The 9884-nt window shown below is 30.5% G+C and overlaps 1 protein-coding gene across 1 annotated transcript in view; it reads right to left on the reverse strand.

Annotated features, from left to right (window-relative positions):
- Positions 1–1773: 1773 nt before the first annotated feature.
- Positions 1774–9884, reverse strand: part of LOC105623862 — a 129075-nt gene continuing 120964 nt past the window's right edge. Inside the window, exon 5 of the mRNA XM_012205235.1 lies at positions 1774–1829. Coding sequence (XP_012060625.1) covers positions 1774–1829 — 56 coding nt within the window. The remainder of the gene's footprint in view (positions 1830–9884) is intronic.

Here is a 9884-nt window from a genome sequence, read left to right on the forward strand (position 1 = left end):
TGATGACTATAGCATTTCCGAATTCAGAAATAGAACATCTATTTTGATGTTAATATTGATTATAATAAACGACGTTGATCACGAAATCCGTCAATTCAAAATTGCTCCTGCACGATGGATGCAATTAAGATAATTAAGCGCGACCAAGATACGCGAGTTGGCAAGCGATCGATAATTCCGGCGGATGTTCTAAAGTTTCCTGGGGAGCGAAAGGACGCCTATGGATCTTCGAATCGGGCCGTTTCGCTCCATTTCGCAGCGGTTAATGCCTGCCATTCGGAAGGACGGTATCGGATGTCTCGCGAGCGAGCGCTTACAAAGAACACGCACGAGGACGAAAATCAGCGCCGCCCTTTCTTAAGATACGCCACCCCTTTTTGCCAAATGATTCCCTTCTGCAAGAAGACCACCGCAATTCGAATTGACAGAGTAAGATGAAGAAAGAAAAAGACAAGAAAGAAGACAAAAACAAGAAAGAGATGACGATTAGGATAATATAGAATGAATATCCTGTCTACAGAAAACCGATGGGGCCCACAGTCGATGTTGCCCCCTTTATGTGGTATTAGGTGGCGCGTGTAACTCGATATATTCGCTAGTAAGGGGGTTTAAAACAAAATATGAGCGTTGTAAAGAGCGAAGCTTTTACGATGATGTGATGTTAGGATCCTTAAGAACGTGCTGTTCCATAGGAGATGCCTGCGAATAATTCGACAGCATCGACAAATGACTTTGTCAGGTTGCACATGCGGAATGTTAAATTACGATTATTACAATTTGATTTGGATATCGTAATTAAGGATTATAATTGAGTAGCTTATATGCAAAAGTAGCTATTATCCGGAAAGTTCGTGCCGATTTTGAAGGAAAATTGAAACGCAGAAGATTTAAATTTTTAATTTCATTTATTAAATTTAAATCTTTTGCGGCACGAACTTTTCCAATATAAAACACATAAAAGATTAGATATTATAAAATCATTAGATTCCATAGCTCCTTGATTATGAATTGAATGTTTTAAAAATGTGCTAAACAATTACTCTAAAATCAAGAGAGAAAAGTGGAAAAGAAGTTAAATGATCTTTATTTTTGCAGTAAAAAAAATTTATTAAATCGCCAAATCCTTATTGTTATAAATGCAATTATATCTGTTAATTATATTTAATTATTTCTTTAATAATTTTTCATGTTATATTATACACGTTTGTTAACTCAAAAGTAATGATTTTTTTAATTAAAAGAACATCTTTTTGATAGCTTAAATAAGAAAAATTAGACAAACTTTTCGTCTTCGCAAAAAAAATGTTTCAAGGATATAATAACTTTTGTCAACTATTCAATTGGCTATAATAATTTAGCACTATAATGATTTCTATATCCTATTAATTATAATAATTCCTACCAAAGAACAAAATTTTATCTATTTATTTATAAGAACAAAAATATTATTTAATCATGGAAATCAGATTTTTAAAAAATTTGTAATTATGTAATATAATGATCATTTAAAATTCGACTTTCCCTAACAAAGCAAATCTTTATTTTGACATATAGAATGATTTTAATATAAAAGAGAAAATAATACAGTGAATATATAGTATCACGAATCGTGAGAGAGCAATATACGTACATCCTTACATAGATGTAGTCCTCGGATTATGCGAGTGTCCTACAAGGGCGGTTTATTGTGGTCCACCCTTTATACATAATTCTATAAACCATGACAAGATGATTGGAGTATCTGGTTTCTGCTCTTGCAGGTGAATGCGTGGGTTAAATGTCGAAAAAACATAGTGAATCGTATCGATTCTTTTCTGCAATCGTCGTTACTAGACAAAAGAAATGATATTTCATATTTGACGATATTTATCTGGACGGAAGCATAAAGTATAATTGAATCACATTACATGGCGAATTTTATGCGTACAATATTTTCTTTCCAAATACAAAACTTTAATTAATTTTTATTAAACGTTACAGACATGATCGAAATATAATCTAAAATATAAAACCCGGGCTGGAAAAATTATTTTAACTTAGACTAACTAAAAATAACTTGTTATCTTTTTTTCACAGAATTGAAGTAGACGCAAAATTAAAACTATTAGAAGATGAGGCAGTTGACTTCTAGAAAAATTAATTAAAGATATCACTATTATCGATACTTTTAACTTGGAATTACAAAAAGTCTGAACTATCAATCAAGTTTGGCCATCTTGCAATCCCTTAAGGAGAGCGATGACTGGATTTAATTGAAGTCAATAATACAAACTTTTTAATTTTAAATTAAAAATATCGCTAATAGCGGTATCTTTAATTTAGTATCTTACATTACCATTCTGTCTCATTCAAATGCGTATACTTATCTTATTTGACATATTTGACATATTGCAGCAGTATCTCTTGAAAAATCGAGCATCTGCTACGATTGCTGCTTTTTTAGTTTACTATTCTAAATTTTCGCTAAATATACATGTGAATTACGTTCAACTGAAAATATTTTTTCTAGATTTTCAATCTTACTGTTAGTTCTACAAATTCAGTATTGTCTCTTCAAATAATTTGAGATGGATCACTTGATGGTATTCATGTGAACTATAAAAATTTTATATTAAGCAAACTTTAATCTCAAGTGCAGTTATTTGTGAAATTGATACAACATATTTATGAAATTTGTGAAATTGATCTTTGAACTTTCTATTTTTGTAAATATTTCAATTCTAATTTTAATTCTAAATAATTTTGCAATCAGTAAAGTTTCAAAATTTTTGTTGTACTGTAATTGCTATCGTTCCAGCATTCTCTTAAAGACTTTGATTCTTAATGCAAAATTGGCCAACAAAAGATTAAAACATATCTATAACAGCAAACTAAAACTCACCAATAAGTTTTCCATTGAGAACTTGTGCTTGTTAAAAATACTTTCAAAGAACGCGGAAACATATAGGGAAGAGAATATGAAGAATATGTTGTCTAACTTTATTGACAAGTGCGTTAGCGTAATATCCGAGATTTGCTGGCATTCATTTGGCGCCACGACAGAGAAAAGGGCTCTTGTGTCCGTGATATCACGTCCGAGCATCAGCCTGTGGTATACTCGAGAAGGAGGCGGTGGCCCTCTCGAGGGAGAGATGGAGCACGAAGCGCGGGAAGCCCGGCCAATTGGCGCCCAGGGTGCATTTGTGTCTAATTCAATGCATTATATCTACACTCCTGTCTCCCTCCTCCTCGATTCCAGGTATATCCGTCGTTCGGCTAACCGAGAACACTGCTCGCGAAATGTATCGATCTGCTCCTTTCGATGTTAGATTTCGATCTCTTTCATCGCACTTCGTCTTGCCTCTCGACTCTCTAGAATCTGATTCGCGAAATCTGTTTCGGTGGTTGAAACTGCGGACAACGAGAAAAGTGACTTTTTCCTACCGAGGGTATGCACACAATTAATCGGAGTTGTAGTCGATTTCTATTATTCTGTATAATGTGGTATAAAAATCACTTCCATTTTTATGTACTCTTTTCTTAATGCTTAAGGAAACAGTGTAATATTAATAAGATACATGTGGTTTCCACTAAAAAGAATATAAGATGATAAAATTTCTGTAAAAATGCTTGCAGTTTATTATCGGGTTGTCCGGAAAGTGCTGATGTTGAAGGAAAATTTAAACGTAGAAAATTTAAATTTTAGTATACATTTAATTATATAGGTTAGTCGGCACGAACTTTCCGGACAACCCAATATAAAATCCTGTAGCTTACTTCATATAAGTGAAACGTAAATGTAGTATACACACAGAAATAAATATCCATATACATATAATATACATATAATATACATGTATATGGATATTTATTTCTGTGTGTATACTACATTACACAATAATATACACAATAATATATATATATATATACACATATATGCAGAGTTAAGAAGTAACGCGTTGCTTGTAACGATGTTATGTATATATTTTCCTTACTTTTTGGTAATGATTTGGTAACACCGTTATTTTTTTTTTATTAGAGTAAGAAGGTGATAATTATAGTAACGGAAAAGTAATGACATTACATTTTCTTTAATAACGAGTAATGAAATTGACCTCGTTATTTTTATTTTTATTACTTTTTTGTAGATTATGATCGTTATGGACAATAAGATTATAGGTAGACACTAAATAAACAAAAAACTTTTTGCCTATTTTTGTTTCATTCACTATCCTCGCTTTAGCATAAGAACACTAAAAACTAAAATATCTATTACATAATAAAATACCATTATTTAATTAAGTATGTAAAATTTTAATAAAAGATAAAAATGTTCAAAGATAAATATCTTCCTAAATCTTTTATATTTAATTTATATTCTGTCTTAGCACTCTTAGAAGTCTGTTTTAATATTTAAAAAAGATGTAGAACACAGGAATATTCGATTTTGAATTGAAATTAGGTTCATTCGATGCGTTTTGCACGAAATAAATGAATCTGATTCCTTATCTTAATAGTCATAGCTTTAATCATTAATATCTCAGTTCGCTGAACAGAGCGACACTTATTTTTCTATCAGATTCGTTCAGTTCGTGCAAAAATGCGTCGAATGATTCTAACTTTATCAAAATCAGTGAATAAGCTGATATTCTGCATAATTAAAAAAGAAAGTAAAAAGTAACAATTTTTTTACTTTTAAGTAACAGTAACGCGTTACTTTAAAATCGATAACGAGTTATTTTTTTACCGCAAATAACGGTAACGTATTACTTTTAAAAAATAACTTTTCAACTTTACTATATGTATATAATAATATACAAGGTAACTCAACTAACTTTTTATTTAATACACTTCTTGTGTGCAGATAGATTTTAAATTAAATAATTTTAATTTTTTATTGTAATTTGCGCAATAGTTAACGAAATATTAATTTCTAAACATTGCCGAATATGCGGGTAAAATCGATGCATAAGATGCCTTTCTTTATCAAATCTTAAAGATATATTTTTTAAAGAATTTAAAGATATTTTAGAGACGATTATTACAATAGATATACTGCTCGTCGGATAAAAAAAAATCGCAAAAATTGCAAAACGGTAGAAGACTTTTTGACTCAATTTGGTCTGCTCTACCTACTCATAAGCGGCGTGTCAAAAAGTTTGGGACACCCTATAATAAAATATATAAAATATAAATATATAATATATGTATTCAGAAAAATGATTGCAATTACTATATTTAATTTAAAGTAATTTGTGATGCCAGCTATTTTTTTTAGTAGATAAATATACACAAATTTACAAGATTTTTGTTTTTCGACACCTAAATAAGTTTTTAGTATTTTTAGCTACTAAAAAAAGAATAAATAAAATTTTAAAAATTTCAATACTCACAAATTTTAAGAAATCAAGAATTTCTTCATTAAAAAAAAATCTATAAATTGAAACAATTTAGAATATTTATTTTGCAAAACTAAATACATAAAAATCATTATTCAGAGGTGTTAAGAAACATTATAAATCGGAGTAATTTTTGATATTGAATATTGCTGATAAATTCAATGACTTTAATGTAATAGTACTTCAAATTATACATAAACAATAAAAGATTTCATACCATTATATTTATTTTTATATTTTATTGTAAAAAAATTTATAAATTTTTTATAGATATAAATATATCACATATATTACACAAGAAATTCAATTAAAAGTTTAAGGAATTTTTTGAAAAAAATATCCTTTTTCAATGTAAAAAGCCTTACATAAAATATGTATTATTTTTTTAGAAACAAAATGCTAATAAAAATTTATTGTTTAATATGATAATTATTATTACTATCATTAGAGCAATAATAATTGTAACAATACAACCTAAACATAAATATTTTATTATTTAATTATCACAAATATCAAATACTTTTCTCTCAGTGTATATAATAAAGTGTAATAATATATAATAATTAATTATTATAAATTTCGATTAAACGCGATTGAAATTTCGACGATCTATCCTGTATATCTCTAATAGGAATCATTGAAGATCGTTCTTATCTTAGATTGAGATTTCTTGCCTCGGACTAAGTCAGAACGGAGGACAGTCGGACGGAAAGAGGATAAGGATCCTCGAAGGATGGCGGTGGGTCGAAAGGGATCGGACGAGAGCGAGCGGCGATAAGAAGACACCCGCAGGTATAATTATGATTACCGCAGTGCAGAGAAAGACGGAGTATTGCGGGCAGACGCGTATAGCAGCCGTGGGATCCTGGGAAATAGGAATCCTCGAACGGCACTTTCGCGTCGTCGGCTCCTGCCAGTTGGCTACAGCCGACCACCAACAACGCTGTTTTCCGATTGTTGGTCCCCTGGCCTTTCATCCTGCCCCTCTCCTCGACTCTGCTCGATCTCGTTATTTATTTCCAGCCCCTTACGAATATGCTTGTGACCTAATGGTAATTCTAATCCGTAAACAAATTTGTCAAGCCAAAGGTAATGATAATCACGATCTCATCTCTGTACAGCAAAAATCATTAAATTTTATTAAAAATCTCGATATCTTTAGCTTTCGGCATTAACAACTGAATTATCACTAAAACATACATACAGCGTAGAAAACACAAATAGGTTCAGCATTAAATTTTTAAATTAAACAGAACCATCGAGCTTTTATGTATCATTAATTTAAATTGTTGGTCATAAATCCTTCTGTTCCATTATTTTGTAAGTGCATACACGCAAACACGCTACATACATATAAGGAGGAGGACAAGGTGAGGATAAAGGTCGATGGTTGCCGTTCGGCTGGAGCAGTTAACAGCTGAGTTTTTCCAGCATGGACCTCTTGGGTCCGCGACACGGCACCCTGAGGTCTCGTTTCGAGACCTATGCTTTATATGTAACCGGCCCCATCGCCTTCCCACCCCTCTGAATCCACCCAATCTACTCCACCCCTTCAACCTTCATGCCGCTACCTAACGCAATGATCCTTGTACAGCAGATCATGCGATTCCCATAACCGATTGTAAATGTTCTTACGATGAGGAACGATCGTGCGATGGTAGGGGATCCTGAGAAAAATGTATACATTCCGAAAAGTAAATTAGTTTGAATAGATTCAATTGAGATTAGTAAGGGTAAAAAAGTGATAGAAATATACTCTCTTTTCTTTGAAAACATCGACAATGACAAAAAAAAGTGTTTATATGTATGACTAAAACTGTTGATAAAGTATTTATTAAATAGAATTCTTAATCATAACAGTTTACTATGTAATTGTGTAAAAAAATACCAAAAATTTTTCTCTCTGTTTATAATTTTTGCAATCAAAATTAAAATTTTTCAAATTAACAGTTTAAAAAAATATTCTTTTTATGTTCAATTTTGTTTATGCGTACAAGTTTTAAACACATGAGATGAAATTAAGAAAATCGGAATGTAATTCTGAATCGACAAAACGCAAAGATTTCCGATAATGATTTAAAGCTACGATAATGATTTAAGTCTCGGAATTGTATTTTCTTGCTATGTAGAATCTAAAATGTGAAATACCATAGAAGTATGATACAAAGCGCTTTCCGAATCTTTAAATGTTTCGATATAACAGACAAAAGTATGGGTCGGTGATCGATCAATCCGTGTTAATGAAAAAATAAATGTATCGCATCCTCGCGTAGCAAGCATGTGACAACTATGCAACATTCTGCTTCGTATCTTGTCGTCATGATTAAATCTACTTTAAAGTACCACTCACACAGTTGCAAAATGAACTTAAAGTAAGAAAAAAAGTTAAAGAGAGAAAAAAGAACGATGCAATTATATTTTATAACAAAGTTGTCTTCACAGATGAATGAAAAGAGAATATTACATATTATATATTAAAATACATGCAATTTTGAAATTTGCTTTAAAAAAAAAGTAGTTGAAAACTACAGTTTATAATCGATTTTTATCAATAAAATAATATTCTTATCTTTATGTGTATATTAATATTATATGCTATACATTTTTTATGTTTATTGTTATTATGTTTTCAAACATAATTTATAGAAATAAAATCTCAGTATTAAAAATTGTCTGTTTAATTTTTTTTAATAGAAATGCATAAATATGATATAGGTTGCTTTTATTAATAATTTCTTTTGAAATGTGAAATCTGCGGTGTGCATGAGACTTAAGGAATTTGTTTTTTGCCCTCTCTTTCGTCTTCTCGTTTGAGAAACGAGCCCTTATCTATCATGTTCTCTTTCAATTACGATGCAGAACGTTGAGTTCGAACCGACGCGCGGCCTTCGTACTCGCGTATTGCTCGTATGTGAAAACAAAAGAAAAGAAGCACAATATGAGGCAGAGAAAAAGAAGACTCCGAAGACAAGTGAAATGAAGAAGACGATGAAGAAGGATGAAGAAGAGGCGAAAAGAATAGAAAAAGAGAAGAGAAAAAGAAGATACGGAGTGCGAAGAACGAAGTAAAACGAGATCAGGAAGATTTCGAAAAAAAAGAGCAAAATCAAGAAAGAAGAAGAGAATATTAAGGATGTCGTGCGAGGAACGCGGTGAAGTAAGAGAGTACTGGCAGAAGATGAAAAGAAGAAAAAAAAGGAGCGATGCATTGAAGCGCGGAGATATAAGCGAAGCAGAGCAAAAGGAGAAACAGAGAAGATGAAGATGATCGAGAGAAGATGAAACGGTAGTTTCGTCAACCGTGATTAAACGAAGACACTGACGCCGTGCCATATTTAGCTCGTTGATCGCGATCGTCGCTTCTTGTCTTTTTTCAATTTTAAGCGACAAGTCACGCGTCAAGGAACACAGGTCTGAATTAAAGCAAAATATATATATTTTTGTATTGTGATAGAATCTACGTCAAATTTTTGAAATAAAAATTCGCTTCATCGAAACATTTTACATCAAATTAAATATAGCATAACATTTTTATTATAGGATTATCGATCTGAAAATTAACTGTTTAATTTATTAGAAAAATATTATTTAAAAGAAATATAAATATTATCTGTAACTGTAACAAATAAAATGTACAAAATAATTCAATAAACAAACAAATAAAGGTAAACTGCGCGGTTAAAGATACGCTATAATAAACTATATGAGCTCCTCTTAGTTGGCAAATGTCATAAGTCCAAAATTAAGAAAAAATGCGTTTGTTATAAAAGTAAAAAGTAAGAATATTTGTTTTATCTATTAATTTATTTTTCAATAAAGAATAAAACTATCAACTAATTAAATAAATTAATAATATAATATAGGATCACTTTAACTATCGAATGTTCTGGCATTACATCTCGGAGTTCTACTGTTTTAAGAATCTTTGTGATATCACTAAATATTATAATGCATTTAGTCTCAATTATTTTAATTAATTTGAACGATTTATAACTTTAATTGGCAGTTATAAAAAGAATATGAAGACAGGCAGTTGTGAAAAGAACATGATATACATCTTTTTTATATTGAATTCATAATATCAATCTAATGTAAATTTGAAAAGAAGTTCAAGGTATATAATAGACCTTTTGCGATTATTATGCGACTTCTGCGTTCGTCTAACATCGAGTTTCGATATGAACCTGCTTGTATCTAAATCATTTCCTGCAGTAGTTTCTTTTGCCAACATGCGAGTACAACATACACTATTTTTTTTTAATTTGTGATTATCTTACGTAGTTACCGGTAACTTTTTTAAAATTATTATTTATTCATTGAAAATAATCCGATAGGGGTCAAAACGTTTGTAACAAAATTTAGATTGTTAATATAAATATTTTTACTCACATAATAATTTGAGTGGTAGCTCTATATTATATTATTAATTAATTTACTTTTATTTTGTTTTTATGTTTATAAAAAATAAAAATCAATTTTACATCATAAATAAAGTGACCGTAAAAA

The sequence above is a fragment of the Atta cephalotes genome, assembly GCF_000143395.1.
Source record: "Atta cephalotes unplaced genomic scaffold scaffold00066, whole genome shotgun sequence".
Classification (NCBI taxonomy): domain Eukaryota; kingdom Metazoa; phylum Arthropoda; class Insecta; order Hymenoptera; family Formicidae; genus Atta; species Atta cephalotes.